General features: G+C 44.3%; 1 protein-coding gene across 3 annotated transcripts; it reads left to right on the top strand.

Moving 5' to 3' along the window:
• The first annotated feature begins 1,226 nt into the window (after positions 1–1,226).
• LOC144043575 (mediator of RNA polymerase II transcription subunit 15-like) lies at positions 1,227–16,174 on the top strand. 3 transcript variants are annotated; one of them, XM_077557361.1, is made up of 19 exons: positions 1,245–1,619; positions 3,363–3,482; positions 4,206–4,293; positions 5,303–5,354; positions 5,433–5,456; positions 5,529–5,687; positions 10,507–10,661; positions 10,727–10,990; positions 11,562–11,648; positions 11,721–11,816; positions 11,881–11,999; positions 12,084–12,211; positions 12,267–12,401; positions 12,494–12,557; positions 14,374–14,440; positions 14,546–14,703; positions 15,481–15,647; positions 15,723–15,821; positions 15,964–16,174. In XM_077557361.1, exons 1-19 carry the CDS (start codon positions 1,354–1,356, stop codon positions 16,098–16,100), a joined length of 2,385 nt encoding a protein of 794 aa, XP_077413487.1. In that variant the 5' UTR covers positions 1,245–1,353; the 3' UTR covers positions 16,101–16,174. The 3 variants fall into 3 exon arrangements, with proteins under 3 accessions (XP_077413488.1, XP_077413487.1, XP_077413489.1); XM_077557363.1 differs by lacking the exon at positions 3,363–3,482 and having other exon boundaries at positions 1,345–1,619; XM_077557362.1 differs by lacking the exons at positions 15,723–15,821; positions 15,964–16,174 and having other exon boundaries at positions 1,227–1,619; positions 15,357–15,502.
• Positions 16,175–16,201: the final 27 nt, after the last annotated feature.

The following is a 16,201-nucleotide window of genomic DNA, read 5'->3' as shown; positions in this document are numbered from 1 at the left end:
TAAATATGGTGCAAAAGTAACTTGTAAAAAAAAATTGTACCTGTGGAAAAAAGGATAAATTTGTATCTGTAAAAGTCGTGATTTGTACCTGTAAAAAAAAAATTGTATCTGTAAAAAAAATGTTAACCTGTAAAAAAATTTGGGGGAGATCTGTAAAAAAAAATTTTTTATCTGTAACAACAACTTTGTACTGTACCTGTAAAAGTCATGTTTTGAACCTGTACATTTTTTTTACCTGTACAAAAAAGTGTAAATTTGTATCTGTAAAAGTTGTGATTTGTACCTGTAGAAATGACAACTTGTAGTCAAAGAAGTCGCCACTCGGAGTCACAAGTGTTTTTTTCTGCTGCTGTCCAGTCACGTGACTTTTTCACCAAATCTCTCGCTACAGATGGTGCAAAACTGATTCGTACTTGTAGAGCTCCGTGATTTGTACTCGTAGAAGAAGAGGGCGGGCTCTGGAGGATTTGAGAGGGCTAAAGCTCAACCTCATTGGTTCAGCGAACGACAGTGGGTTGTTCACAAATGACGGCTCGTTTTTATCATTAATATGCACATGTCCGAAATTCCAAACAGAGTAAATCCCATTGGAACAATGGAACAGTAGCACCAAACTTAATTTCCAGCATCACACACCACAGTCCACCATTGCTATTTCTTTGCAGCATTGTAACCTCTTTTTTTTCTGTTTTTGTTTTAATGGTGGCTTTCGTTTAGCATTTCTGAAAGTAAATCCTTTTCCTTTGGACTGTTTCTTTGGTCACAGACATTGATTCCAGTTTCGTCCCATTTGTTCCTCAGTTGTTTGCTGTGTGCATTTCCTGTTTTCAAGACATATTGCTTGAAGATTTCTGTCTTGACACTTCGTCTTATCAGTATGTTTGCATTAAACTTTGTCCAGATTTTAGACACAGCTGACTTTGAACAGACAGCATCTTCTGCAACTTTGCCTGATTTACCTTCTTTATAAAATTTGATAATCCCCTCCTTTGTTTCAGTGGAGCCATGTATCATGTCAATCCACTTGGGGCAAAAGCAAAAGCACTACCAGGTGTGATCACTCCTGTTTAACTGCAGACGAACAAACAGATCTAATTTGATGCAGGTGTTAGTTTGGGGAAATATTTTTTTTCAGGATGATTCCATAATTATTTTCCTCAGAATTGAGCGGTTCCATTTTTTTTTCTCTGCTTTAGTTTTGTGTCATGAGTATGATCTGCTTTTCTTCCCTTACAAAGTTAAACAACTGAATGAACGTCATCGGAGACTGGTGATTCTAAAATTTTACCAGAAGTTGTGTAAGGGTTAGGGTTAGTCTATGACAAAAACACAAATTGAGAAACGACTGTTGCAATGAAAGGCGCGTCCAGCAGATGGCAGTCACGTGCGCAAAACACTGTGGCGCAGAATAGAAGAAAAAAAGAGACGGGGAAAAGGAGGACGTCAAGACGCTGCTGGTTTTGTTTTTGCTTTGCCTTATTCTCCCTCAATTTTAACAGTTCGCGTCTCAGACGTGTTTTAGTAACTATTTTTTTCCGATCTGCTGTCGCCATGGAGGTTCCGGGACCCGACAGCGACTGGAGAAGTCCTCAGTTCAGGCAGAAAGTCGTCGCTCAGATGTGAGATTTGATCCCTCGCTCTGTCGCTCTGTGCCCCCCTAGCTTACTTTAGCTTTGCCTTATTATTTTAGCGAAAAACAAACGAAACGTGTGATTTCTACAACGAGCAAGTAATAGTTACACAACTTACAACGTTAAAAACGGAAAAGGTTAAAAGAGAACTCAACTTGATTTATTACTATTATTTGGCAATGTATATTTTGCTTTGACCGGCAACTTTTACCGTGAAAATAATTAAATACCTAAAGACATTTCATAATGATATGTGATGTCAGAAAATATCCCCACGCACTCCATGTGGCAGAGCATCACGCTCAGAGGTGTTTTGAGTCAGGGTCACGGGATGCCCCGCAGCCTGCCTTTTCCAACATGCTTCCAGCTCCTTGACCCCCTCAATGAAGAAATGCTAGTCCTTCTCGTCTCTTCCTCACGTCCCAGTGTCGCTTCTCGAATATCCAGTATGGTGCAGGTGCGCACATCTTGCCAAATATTAAGCTTAACTTAACTGTAGTACTGTCTCAGCAGAGGGTGGTCAGTGTACTGAGTATAAAATGACATGTATGTCTAAAATAGGCTAAATTAAAAAAACATAAGCTTTCCGCTTTCCAGTGGTTGAACTTGAAATGGTCCAAATCACAACTTACTTCGTTGCTTTCTGCTTGTTTTGAGTAATTTGGTAGCCGGAAAAATTAACTCACCCATAATACAGCCCGTGTGGCTCGAGATGCGCACTTCGCTTATTCTTCAATAGCACGTGAAACAAAATGGCTTGTTTACAACTCGCAACTAGCTACAACAAAAGCTAAACATAGTTAAAAAAACAAACAAAAGCGCAGAGTGGTATTTGAACCTGTGACCTAGCACTTTTGAGGCAGTGCTTACTAAGGCACCAGCTGGTTCACGTACACCGGTGCAGAATTTGTACTGCAAATGTGGTAATTTTGCCATGACTGTCAACTTGCCACCTAGTGTTATTTTGCCGTGAATCATGCGAGAATTCAATTTTGAAAAGAACAAATTCGCAGATGGCAGAAAACAAAGTATACGGGATACTGTTTGGAAACAAAAAAAAGGAAGTATAGCCGTGTTTATAGCACCAATGTGACCTGTCGGTGAAAGGGGACGCAAGTTCCAATTTCTTAAATGTCCAGTCAGTAACCTATTTGTAGAAAAAAAAGATCTTCATTAAGGATGTCATTTAATATTAAAATGTTATGTTTTTTTGTATGTGGTTTGACGGTTTTATTTTTGAAACCTCCTTAACACAAAGTTAATGTCATTCAGGTGAGAGGATGGAGAGAAAGAGGAGAGGGAGAAAGAACAGAGGGAAAGTTGACAGGTTTGTCTAATGTTAGGTGCAAGTTTAGGAACAGCCACTTGATACAAAGTGATTCATTTCTAAATATTTGAATGAAAAAAAATGCATTAGCAAGATGCTATTTCTTGTTTGGCCATATAACAATATAAATAAAATAAATATAAAGGACACAAGCAAGGGGTTAAGGAGACAGACATGAGGTCGGCATCTGCTATAGAGACCAGGGATGACATCAGGTAGGAATAAGATGTATTCAAGGATCTTCTCAAAGTAGAAGTCAAGTTTGTCACTTTTTTAAAAAGCGACAAAAGATCCTTGAATACACCTTTAAACTTGTGAGGAGAGGACGCATCACTTCGATGCTCAGTATGGTTTGAATTTCTGCTGACCAACCCTTTTACTGTGTGTCTTTTGGGGAAAATTAGTGCAGGCAGACATCCGACATGGCAAGTCGATCATCACGGAGGAGAATGTGGAGCAGAGAGGTGCAGAGGAGGGAGAGAAACAGATCCAGATTTTGCTGAAGAGGAACTGGAACAGAAAAGGTGCAGATGAGGGAGAGGAACAGAGAGGTGTGGAGGAGAGGACTGGGACAAGATCTAACTCAGAAGATCCATCTAAATGGCCTTCACCACACGAAATGGAGAATTTGTTGAGAAAGTACCTAGTTGAGAATGGCCCACAGAAATGTCCTGCTTGGTCATAACCAAGATCAGATAAGACTACCGGTAAAAGGTGTTTTTCCCAAAGCATACTGTTTTCGGTTACTGTCCAATGGAGAAAAAAAGTAGCGTGATTGGTTACTGTACTAAGAGTCTATTGTTTTGAATGTAAGCCTTTTGGTGAAGCAAATGTGACACACCTTGTGGTGGTGTGTAATAACTGTACTTGGCCCAGATTTTAGACACAGCTGGCTGTGAGCAACCAACATCTTTTGCAACATTGCGTGACGCAGCCAAAAAATAAAATTGGGGGGTGGGGGGAATCTTTATTTTTTATTATTTAAATAGTCCACAACAAAAAATTCAAGAGCGAAAAAAAAGATCTCTCCCAGGCCTACTATGCCTCTGATGGTTAGATCAGCAGATGCCAGATCCCATTGAAAGTTACCAATGTTGAATATTATGTTTTTATGGGTATGTATTTTGTCATGGCATGCAACGTGTAGTGTGCTGGGGTGAGAGTTTGTCAGCATAAGATTGTGTGGAATGCCGGATAGAAAGAATGAATGTGAAAATGTGAAATAATGTTGTGTTTGCACTTTGCAGCGAAGAGGCCATGAGAAAGGCGGGAAGCGGACACAACAAGTCCGGCACGGACATGGAGAACCACGTTTATGTCAAAGCCAAGTCCAGAGTGAGTTGGGATGATGCTGGAACATCTGGGGTCCATTTCACAAAGTATTTTTAACAAACACCGAGACTAACCCTGAACAGCGAGGAACCTCTGCGTTTTTGGAATAAAAATGGCAAATTGTCTTCACTCTTAAAGGGAAAATTCATCCATCTAATCTGCCCCACCACACCACACCGTCGGGGTACACCCTGAACTGGTCCCCAGTCAATCACAGGGCACGCATAGCCGAAAACAATTCTTAACAGTAATAAGTTCTGTGCGCCACATGTGTCTAAACACGGCATTCTGATTAATATTACATTTATGGTATACTGTATGAATTAAGTAAAAAAAAAAAAAGTAACAGCCTTCATGGTTCATGTATTTTCTACATAACTTACCAATATTTCAACAAATAGTTTTCCTTGATTTCAAAACTAATCCTCTGATGTCAGTCTGCCAACAGTAAATATTCTCATATTTCTGTCATCCTTCAGAAAAGCAGACTAGCAGATTAGGTTTGTGTTTCATCCAAATAGGACTTTTTCTTTGGAATTTTCTGATGGATGTTATGGACCAAACCAGAAACTGAATCGTTATCAATTGTGTTTGTGATTTTCCTGCACATTCTATTTGAAATAATGCACTGTTTTTTGATAGGGATGGAAATTTAATAGTTTGACAGATTAATCAATTATTAAAATAATTGTTAGTTGCAGACCTTTGTAGTAATATGTAAAAATAAAACATAAGGTTGGTTTTAATTTGTGAAATATTACCATACATTGAACATATTTGCCCAACGTGACAAAATTTTGGTTTATTAATTAAAAAGTACTAATGGTTTAGTCGATTTCATAGTCAAATCCATAAAATGACTGGCATTGTATGCAAAACAGCCGCGGGGTTCACATTCCACTGTAGAACATGGATCTCAGGTCCATTTTCCATACGACACTGTGTTAACGTTTGGGTCAGTGGGCGGCATCTTGGCGAGAAGTGACCCAAGTTGTGTGGCGTGTGTTTGCAGGAGGAGTACCTGTCCCTGGTGGCCAGGCTCATCATCCACTACCGCGACATCCGTGAGTGACCGTTCCTTCGTTCACTTGCCCGTCCCGTCGCCCCTTGACTCATGACCCTACCATGTTTCTCTTTGACAGACAAAAAGGCCCTGGGAGGTCAGGGTGAGTGCACGTGCGCCCGTGCTGGTGCACGTGAGTGGCGCATGTAACGCGCTTGTGTGTTGTCTCCACTAGATCCCATCAATGCCCTGACTAATCTGACGGGCGTCGGAGGGGGCCCGGGCGCCATCGGCATGGGGCCCCGCCCAGCCGGTGCCCCCGTGGGGGGCATGGGGGCCATGGCGTCCATGCAGATAGGCCAGCATCCCATGTCTGGTGGAAACCCGCAACCCTGTGAGTGTGTTTGCTCGCCGCGCTGCGTGCTCGCTCGCATGCGGAGTCACGTGACCTCAAGTGGGTTTTACAAGACGATGCTAGGTTAGGTAAGGTTAGGTTAGATTACTTTGAGGGGAGATTGGGTTGCAAGTGAATTCACACCTACATGCAACATCAAACAATGGCAGCAGCGCTTCAGACCTGAAAAACATCCGAATCATCATTATTGGCAAAATATGTAGAAACTAGAAAAATTCCCGTGGAAATTTTGAATGGGACTGCTGACTCTTGTAAATGAGCTGAACAGTTTAAAATTCAAACGACTGGAATCGGTCAAGAAATGTCGAAGTTAACCATAATCAACATCAACTAAAAGTATCCTACTGTCCATAAAAAAATGTAAATGAGCTGAACAGTTTAAAATTTAAACGACTGGAATCGGTCAAGAAATGTGAAAGTTAACCATAATCAACATAAACTAAAAGTATCTTACTGTCCATAAAAAAAAATGTAAATGAGCTGAACAGTTTAAAATTCAAACGACTGGAATCGGTCAAGAAATGTGGAAGTTAACCATAAATCAACATCAACTAAAAGTATCTTACTGTCCCCTTTAATAAAAATGCAAATTCACGCACACACATTTGACTTAGAGACGTCACGCACCCACATTCCATTGATATTGTATGAGAGACGCACACCTCGAACAAAAGCCTCTCACGACTTAACGGTTTAAGATGCAGATTCAAGAAATGGCTCGTTAGAACGGCAAGGGTTTGGGGAACGCGAGCATGTTCTCACTTTTTTAATCGGATGAAAAATGACCAAATGAGAGCAGGTTGAAAACTTATGATTTATCCAAAATGAAGAGGAAAAAGGAGGCGAATTTAACATGGAAAAGATAGGCGAGTTAGTCCGACTTCTCCTCTCTTAAAGTGAAAATAAAGGTACTAAATGACACCTTAGCCAAATAAAAGTTAGTTTGTCTGAAAGAAGAGACTTGTCACTACGAAATGTGAGAATTTGATGTCTAGTGAGCAAAGATTGTGGCCATGGTGATGAGTTCAAGTGAAACTTTTGACTTTTGGAAATAGATTTTTTTGGTTCCCGCCACTCAAAGCCTAATTGCTCCACAGAGTGTGTTAGAAGGCTATTTCACTTACTGTCTTTGAACCCGCACAGGGGGGAGAGCTTTCATTCCTTAAAATAAATTTCGACACTGAGCTAAAGATGGGAAAAATTGCTACAAAATGAGCTAAAATTCATATCGGTCGGTTAACGTATGCGCGCGTGTCTTGGAAAAAGGTGCTTGATCTGTAATTTGTTCCCCCTTTCTCCATTCATTTCCTATGGGAGTTTTTTGGGAATTGCGTCGCCGTGGTAACTCGGAATTCCTAGAAAAGTAATGCCGCACCAAGTCAGATTGAGCCGCATCGTTTGATACCTCATTTGTCCTGGTGCGATCTACGGTACGGGCCGCATTTTTGCGGAAAAATCTGGGGATTTTCTAGGGTGGAGAGTTATATGTGCTGCTTTCAGCATTCCCATAACTAGAGCTCGGCCGTTATAGGCGTTAATGTGCAGCATTAAGACGACTCTCATCTTGTGACAAAAGAGTATCGCCGTCGTAAATGTTAATCTGATCTGGCAATAGGTTTACAAGCCAAATTTAAATGTAGGGTTCTGGAAATATTGGGCATCACTGTCATTACTCGTCAGTGTTTCGTGCTGGCACAGATGGGCCCAGTCCGTCTTTCTTAAGCGTAGTAAAGAACAAAGATAAAAATTAGAACAACAGACGCATTCGCATAGCGTGGTGATTGGTGAACTAAAAATAATATGGGACAGTGTCATCGTGCTCCATAAGATGTGAGCGCACATCACGCACACATTACATTTCTACCCTCATTCTTTTTCTACCCCAGTTAAATATACCACCAGGACCATTTCCACCACCTTTTCAGTTTCATTAGAGCAACCGAGGGTGTATTACTGTTCTTTGACGCATACTTTGAGAGACACACACACACACTCACCGGTGACGAGACGCTGCGGGTGACACGACGACACACGATCCATGAAGTCCAAACATGGGCGTAGTTTACGGGCCCCTTAAAAAAGCTTTGTTCACGCGTCGCCTCAAAGGCCAGGTGACAGAAAGTTTGTTTTTCATTAAATAACACGGATTTTATTAGTGGACAAAGTGGGACCATACAGTTGTGCTTCAAAGTTTACATACAGTAAACTTGGGGCATGTAAACTTATGAGAACATGTAAATTTACAAAAAAAGGTAAACAAAAATGCTTTCACCAAATTTCACATGCACATTTCTACTCATGTCAACTTCAACCTCTGAAAATATAACAATTGCCACATTATTTAGGATTTTGTGGGCATTAAGCCTATTTAGACTCATAAGTTTAATTACCCCTAACCAGGGTATGAATACCTTCAAGTATTTATATAAATGAGAACTAAAAATGATTAAAATGCATTAAGTGTCTATAATGTGATGCCGGGGGGGGGAGAGGTCTAAGCATAAAGAGAACCCCACTACAGGAACCAAAAGGAGTACAACACTGTTTTATTTCAAATAGACGGCTGTCATTGCCTCACATCGTGTCAGACAGATTTGATTGATATTGTTATTTAGACTGTTTATGTACATTCTTGCCTAACATTTTTGGTCTTTAACAAAGTAAAATACTTATTTTACTTATACTTATCTGTCATCACAAGTTTCATTATTTCAGTAACACATGCAGCCTTCGTCAAATTCAAGTGAAGCATTTTAATTTAGATTACTGTAGAGCAACTAAAGAACTGGAGTAAGATGAATCTGTCAGTAGATTAAAAAAGGAATTTATAACTAGTACTAGTAGAGAAACGCAAGGAATTTGTTTTGGGTAGTATGAGCCACTCAAGTTTTGCAGAACAAGTAACAATAAAATTAAAATAACATTTAGGACGGGACACAAGTACAGAGAGTCTTTACACAATGGAAGATAAAGTAGAGAATCGTCGCACAAGTTAAACCAGGGGTCTCAAACTCGCTGCCCGCAGGATATACCTGACATAAAAGTGTAATGTTAGTGCGGTCCCCGCCTTTTTTGCCTGGGTGTTTTGTGTTTGTTTATTTTATCACTCATGGGCTACCATAGTTCAGGCTTATGACAGATTTCGGTGAAATGCAATTCTGAAGTCACACTAAGTAGAAAGAAAATATATTCTGTCACCCAGACCCAGTCATGTGTTTTTCAACACCTGGTGTGAAGAGAGAGTTTCGTGACGAGTACAGCCAATATTTAAAACAAAAACAGGAGACAGACTGTTTTTTGTTTTGTTTGTTTGTTTGTTTTATAAACATTGGGCCAATGCGACATGTATTAAATGCACAGAGAAAGTTGCGGCGCTCCAAAAAAATCTAACATCATTACTCAAGAATGCAAAGTACTGGGAGCTTCTTGAACCTTTTTTTTTTTGGGTGGAATTCTTGATATGGAGCAGACCTGCCCCGACATAAGTTGAGACACCTGATTTAAACTGTCCGCTAGTGCAATAATTATGATTGGACAAATATGCAATGATGCATAAATTCTTGAGCAGGACAAGCATTAGACGTGTCCCGAGGTCTGGAATATTAATCAACAACAGTTCTACAAATTTGTAGAGAGCTGAAACTACAATATTGCAATACACAGGGATTTGCAAAATCGTCAAACCTTTCAAAAAAGCATCAAACCCAAAAGATGTTATGGAATTGCCAGTCAACTACTGTATTTAGTGAGTTAATGGCAATAGGGAAGAAGCTATTGGAAATGCCTGCTGTTTTTTGTCTGCATAGTTCAATGCTGCCTACCTGAGGGAAGGAGCTAGAAGAGGTGGTGACCAGGATGCAGAGGGTCTTAGAGGATTTTGCCTGCCCTTGTCTTGGTTCTTGCAGCGTGCAAGTCTCTAAGAGTGGCTAGTGCGGTACAGGAGCGTGTTGGCCATTTGGAAGTTCAGGAAAAGTCCCGGGATCGGTCCATTCCGTTCGTCTTCTGCTTTGGCCACGTACGAGCCAAGGGCTGCAACGGAAGAGCACAGGGTTGTCCGGCTGCGCTCAACCAGGGCAGTAATGTGTCAATAATCACTGTGTATCTAGAGGATTCGGGGATAAATTGAACAAAAGCTTTTCAACATTCTGAAGAGCTGCAGCCCGGCCAGTGACATCTGGCAGACCCCAACATAAAGTACAGTTGCCTAATAAAATCATGAATTACAATTTCAAAAGTGATGCAGAGAGAGGGCTGCTTTCTCTTTGGCCACTTGCAGTTGAATTGACACCTGAACTAGTCTGAGTAGCATGACTGAGCTCAGTGCCCAGTCTCACTCCCAGATGGGTTGCTTTGAAGTATTGCGTCCTAGTACCCAGGTCACCATTTACTAGGGTGCTTGTATGCATTTTGTTGCTTGTGTGGGATGTAAATTTTGCTTATCAGGATAAGTGGTTGAAATCATGGATGGAAATGGACATAAAGATGAAAAGGATATGTCATGTTTTTGGAGGATCCCCCAAAGAGGAAGATGATGTAAATAAAATAAGAGGCCCCGGGATGAACATCTCTCACTGCAAAACGTGCATTTTCAAAAGTACACACAAACACGCAGGCTTACAGACGGATATATTTCCTTTACGGTCAATTCAGTCAATTTAAAAAAAGTACAGGAATATCTGGACCACGGACACTCAAGAGGAGATTCTCGCCCTTAACTCTCACCCAAAATTGGTGTGCCCTTAGAGGTCTGAGACACAACACTACGCCTCTCATTCCCCCTCCTGTTCCTGGTCCTTAGTGGGCGGTCCGACCCAGTTGTCCATGCAGCAGCAACAGCAGCAGAACTTGCAGTTTCAGCAGTTACAGCAACAGCAGTTCCAGGTTCAGATGCGAGCCCAGCAGCAGCAGATGCACCAGAATCAGCAGCAGCAAAACCAGCAGCAGCAGAACCAGGTACTACCGCAACCAGGTTACCCGTTCTTTGTCACCTTTCAGCCGCTGCCACTTCCTGTGTGCAGATGCATCAGTCCAGGATGCAGCAGCAGCAGATGGTCCAGTTACAGCTGCAGCAACAGCACGCGCAGGCGCAGGCACAGGCACAGTCCATTCAGCACATGGTCCAGCAGCAGGCGCAGCCGGGCCCCATGCAGCCACTCCTGCAACAGCAGCAGGCCGCCATGGTGCCACAGTCTCTGGCTGGACAGATGACCCCCGCCCAGCACGTCCCCATCAACTCTCTGAGTCAGCAGCAGCACCAGCTCAAGATGCAGCAGGCCTTCCAGGTCAGAATGCGCCCCGTCCCCAAGCCCCTTACATGAACTCCCTACAGAAGTCTCAAAAGCATGCTGTGTCCCCAAATCTTGTTTCCGCAAACCCCTACCCAAAGCCCCGTCACCACAGGCTCCATGTCCAAGCCCCTTACCTTTGCGCAGTCCCCAAATGCCATCACCTACCCCAAGCTTTATAACTGAGACCCTTCCCCAGCTCTATCCCAAGCATCATCCTCCCTAACTGACCACCGTCCCCAAGCATCACCTCCACCGACACCCCAAGCCTAACCCTGACTTTGGCCCAAGTAATGCACCCGTGCAAAAGTCTCCTAGCCAAGCCTCATCAACATGCTCTGTCCTAAAGCCCCAATCTCTGAGCTTTTTACCTGAGCACAGTCCCAAGCCAGGGGACTGAGACCTTTCCTCAAGCGTCGCCTTGTAACTTGAGCTCCAACCCAAGCTACAGCAGCACGCCGTGTCCCCAAACACTTCCTCTGTCCCCAAGTCCCCTACCTGTGACCCATCCCCAAAAGATGCTTTCATTTCCGAGTCCCCCTCACCATACCTAATTTAATGTGTCCAGGCTCGGGCGGCGTTACAGCAGCAGCAGCAGCAGCAGCAGCAGCAGGCGGCGGCCGTTCAGGCACAGATGGCTGCCGCGTCAGGACAGGTGAGTCGCAGCCCTTGCGTGGAAATCAGACAAGGAACCATTGCCTTCAATCAAGTGTCCTCTTCCATCCAGCTGGTGCGTCCCAACATGCAGATCCCGGCTCGGCTGCCCCGGCCCCCACTCACCCCATCCATCCCACCCCCCAACGCTGCCGCCGTGACTCAACAGGTATGATCTCTAACCCTAACACCTTTCAGGGGCTATTGATATTCCAATGGGTTTGTCCTGGCAGGTGCAGCAGCATGCAATGATGTCGTCGCCCTCGCCTGTGCAGGTCCAGACCCCCCAGTCCATGCCTCCGCCCCCCCAGCCCTCTCCTCAGCCTCCCACCTCGCAGCCTAACTCGGCCAGGTACGAGCACGTGTCCTTGCTCATTTCCTATCTGTGTTCCAATTTCGTGTCTGCGGCCTCACCCTTGGTCACTTCCTGTCACAGCTCGGGTCCCACGCCATCTCCAGGGGGTTTCCAGCCCAGCCCGTCCCCTCAGCCGTCACAGAGTCCGTCTACCGCCAGGACACCCCAGAACTATGGGGTGCCCTCGCCTGGCCCGCTTAGCACTCCAGGTACGCACACACATACACAATGTGAAAATCATGTGAGCATGCGCCCTCCCAACAGGAAACCCAAACTCTGTGATGAGTCCTGCGGGGGCGGCGTCCCAGGAGGACCAGCAGTACATGGAAAAACTCAAACAACTTTCCAAATACATTGAGCCTCTTCGCCGCATGATCAACAAGATTGACAAGAATGAAGGTGGGGAGAATGAGGGTGCGGCCGGGGGGCTTAAATGTCAATGCACTTCCTGTGCATGAGCATTGACTTGTTATCGTCGTCGTCGTCGTCAGAGCGAAAGAAGGACCTCAGCAAGATGAAGAGTCTCCTCAACATCCTCACGGACCCCAACACCAGGTGAAACTCACACCATATTTAGGGCTGGGCAGTTAATCAAAATTTAATGGAGACTTCGATTTTGGCATTGTAATCGCCCAAAAAACGTTGAATGTGCTGAACGGCACAGCGTGTTTGCAAGTTCCTACATTGTGAAAGCACCCTAAATGCACCCGTGTTGCTTACTGCAAGTGTTATGTTGTTCTCCCTGAGCATGCTTTAAAGGTCCCATATCATGAAAATGCCCTTTAGTGGGGTTTTCTATCAATAATATGCATCGCCGGACTGTCTACAATCCAACCAGGTATGAAAAAAGTCAGTCCGCGACTCCTTTAGCTTTCTCCTCCTATCTAAATTGTGTGCTTCAAATGCGCAGATTAAACTTCCATGACCGTTAGATGTCACTAAGTCACGGAAGTGTCCTCGACCCCGCCCCCTTGGGTTAGTGGCAACGCCTCTGGTAAAGGTTTGTCACGCCCACAGAAATTCAAGAAGCTGGCTGCGAGGAGAGCAATGGCAAAACAACGATCAGGAACAAGTGGTGTCTTCGTTCGTCCGAGTCTTTGAGAAAACAGTGGATGAAATGTATTTTTGAAGGATGTGTACCTGCAGCTTTTCCCGAAGGACTATTTTGTTCATAAAAGCCTGTTCAGAGCTGGATTTGCAAACATAATGGATCGGTCCCAGCGGGCGGTGTGTGACACGACTGCACAATCGTGAAAGATGCAATTTGATATACAGTACAGTTAGTGTGGGAGCTACATTTGTCGTGTGGCGGTTGTTTGGTTACAAGAGGTCCGATATGATAAAGCAGGCGGTGGTTGGATAATAAAGCACCGGCGGAGCATCCCATGGCCGCTGGAGCGTACCGCGGGTAAAATCTGGGCATTTGTCGGCCCTCTACCTCCGGAACGAAAAGTTGTGGATAGACGACACTGTTGGAAAGCTGGGTGACGTCAACACGTTGACAAGCCGTCACTCGCACCCATTACTAACTATTGAGTGAGACGCCAGATTGCTTGCCTATGGATGTAAGTCTGTCATCCAGACTTGATTATTTCTTTATTATTTTTTATTTCAACGGAAAGGATATAACCTGACCCGGCTTCTGGTTTTCATACAGCGGGAGAATACTTGCATACAAGACAGCACCTCCTCTTGTCTCATCTCATTTGTCAGCAAACGCTCGTTAAAAGTCATGGATGGATGTATTGACTCTGCGAGAATGACTTGGATTTGTCAAAAAAACTCCGCATGTAATTAGTTGAGTCAATTGAGCCGAGATGACACTTGAATGATTGAAGTATCGATAAAAAATAATCATGATTGTTTCTTGATAATTGCCCAGCCCTACAACACGTCACACAACTACAGCGACACCTGCTTGTCCATGTTGCCATGGTGACAGTCAGCTCACTAATCACCTTCGCAACTGCTAGTATGTTACCATTGAGACAGTCGGCGAGTCTGTTACCATAGCAGCAGACTCCTAGTCTATGTTGTCATGGCGACATCTTCCTAATTTGTCTCACTATGGTGAGAGTCACCAACTGCTTATTACCCTGACGACAGCCTGCTAAATAATGTTGCCATGACAAGAGTCAGTTTATATGACCACGGTATGACACGTTACCATGGTGACAGTCAATTGGCTCATGTTACAAAGCTTCTACTTTACTGAGGTGATGCTATCATGGGGACAGCTAGTACCATGTCACCACGGCAACGGCCTGCTAGTCCCCATTTCTGTAGTCATCAAGATGATCTTGCCAACACCCTGGTGGTCCACGTGTAAATGTTACCATGGCGACAGTCCTTAGGTTTTGCTAATCTTCAGGTGTCCCCTGAAGACGCTGCAGAAGTGTGAGATTGCTTTGGAGAAGTTGAAGAATGACATGGCCGTGGTAAGACACTTACCAACTCTTACATCATAACCCCTTGGTCCCCCCAATGTCATCGTCATGCCTGTGTGTATGTATGTGTGTGTGTGTGTGCGTTCTTTGGGTTAGCCCACGCCACCGCCACCGCCTCTGACGACCAAGCAACAGTATTTGTGCCAGCCTCTACTGGACGCTGTCATGGCCAACCTTCGCTCTCCCGTCTTTAACCATTCGCTACACCGCACCTTTGCCCCCGCCATGGCCGCCATTCACGGCCCACCCATCACGTAAGTTGTGCGTGTGCACGGGGCAGGGGGACACACTTCACAAAAGGAACGCCTGTTTTTACATGTCTCCCCAAAAAATCTAATTTTGGGCTATGAGATGAACCGAAAATGCACCAGAGCCATAAAAATTTCAAAAACATTTCCACCTTTCTGCCTTTCTGTGAATCCACCAGTCTTGGCCTGGTACACGCATAAGGATCTTTCAGATGTTAAGTGATTGTTAATCTGTGACAGACGCCACACATTAAGATAGAAAATCAGGCATTTAACAGTTTTGGTCATATTGTGTCACCACACGCACACACACACACAAATAAATTACAAGTGCATTTGGAAAATACTCATATTAATTCTGAAATGTCTTAATTAAGAAAAACGAGTGCCGTTTCAGCATTATTATGAGTCAGATTTTTCATTTACATCACACTGCATCTATTTATGCCTGACTGTTGGTAAAAACGTATTTTCCCAAAGCATCACAGTGACATGGACCTTTAAAAATAATAATAATAATAATAAAAATAATGTTTTAAATAATTACCAGTACATAATTTTTGAAGATCTAGAAATGTTTTTAAATGGACATAAATTTCCACATCCATCTGGAAATCTTGACGAGCTCAAGTGACTCATCACACCTTTCCACACTCCAGTGGGACCTTTTCAGAAAAAAGGGTGCAGTTGTCCTCCCTGCCTTGTAAACGCAAACAGTAAATTCCATCCAAGTTGTGGCGGTGCATGAAGCCCATCGGGAACTTTTTGTGGCGTCCCCCTCAGCGGCCCGTCGGTTTCGTTGTGGAAGAGGAAGCAGGAGGAGGACGAGCGTCAGACGGTCCCCAACATCCTGCAGGGGGAGGTGGCCCGGCTGGACGTCAAGTTCCTGGTGCACCTGGACCCGGCCCACTGCAGCAACAACGGCGCCGTGCACCTCGTGTGCAAACTGGGTGAGGCACGAAGACGCCGGCCGTGTTTGCCTCCATCCCCACTCTCGCTCACCTCTGACCTCCTTTTTGCCGCAGAGGACAAAAACCTTCCGAGTGTTCCTCCGTTGCAACTCAGCGTTCCCGCAGACTATCCGGACCAAAGTCCTTACTGGGCCGACCACGCCGACCAGTATGGTGAGCAAAAGTGGCATCTCGAGGCACCGCTGAGTGGGGAGTCGGGAATGGAGAAGCCTGATTCCGAAACATCCGGCGTTCCCGACTCTCCAAAATGATCTCGGTCCACGATAAGAACGTGTGTGCCGACTTGTGTGTGCAGTTGCCAACCACTTCCTGCAGGCGGTGCACAGGACCCTGGCGTCCAAGCTGCTGCAGCTTCCTGACAAGCACTCGCTGACTGAGGTTCTGCACACGTGGGCGCAGAGTGTCCGCCAGGCGTGTTTGTCCTGCGCGTGATGTCACCAATGCAACTAGCAACAGCTAAATGGCAAACTCTTTCTTTAAGATCAATAAAACAATTTTGCATCATGTCAGAAGACCACATTCTTACACACACT

The sequence above is a fragment of the Vanacampus margaritifer genome, chromosome 2 (genome assembly GCF_051991255.1).
Source record: "Vanacampus margaritifer isolate UIUO_Vmar chromosome 2, RoL_Vmar_1.0, whole genome shotgun sequence".
NCBI classification, from domain to species: Eukaryota; Metazoa; Chordata; class Actinopteri; order Syngnathiformes; family Syngnathidae; genus Vanacampus; species Vanacampus margaritifer.
This window is presented reverse-complemented; position numbering and strand designations above follow the sequence as displayed.

Excerpts from the sequence above, each read along its gene's own strand:
- LOC144043575 (XM_077557361.1), top strand. The coding sequence starts at position 1,354 with ATGAAAGGCGCGTCCAGCAGATGGCAGTCACGTGCGCAAAACACTGTG. Across the intron at positions 11,817-11,880 it reads CTGCCGCCGTGACTCAACAG|GTGCAGCAGCATGCAATGAT; the intron begins GTATGATCTCTA and ends TTGTCCTGGCAG. Across the intron at positions 15,648-15,722 it reads GCACCTCGTGTGCAAACTGG|AGGACAAAAACCTTCCGAGT; the intron begins GTGAGGCACGAA and ends TTTTTGCCGCAG.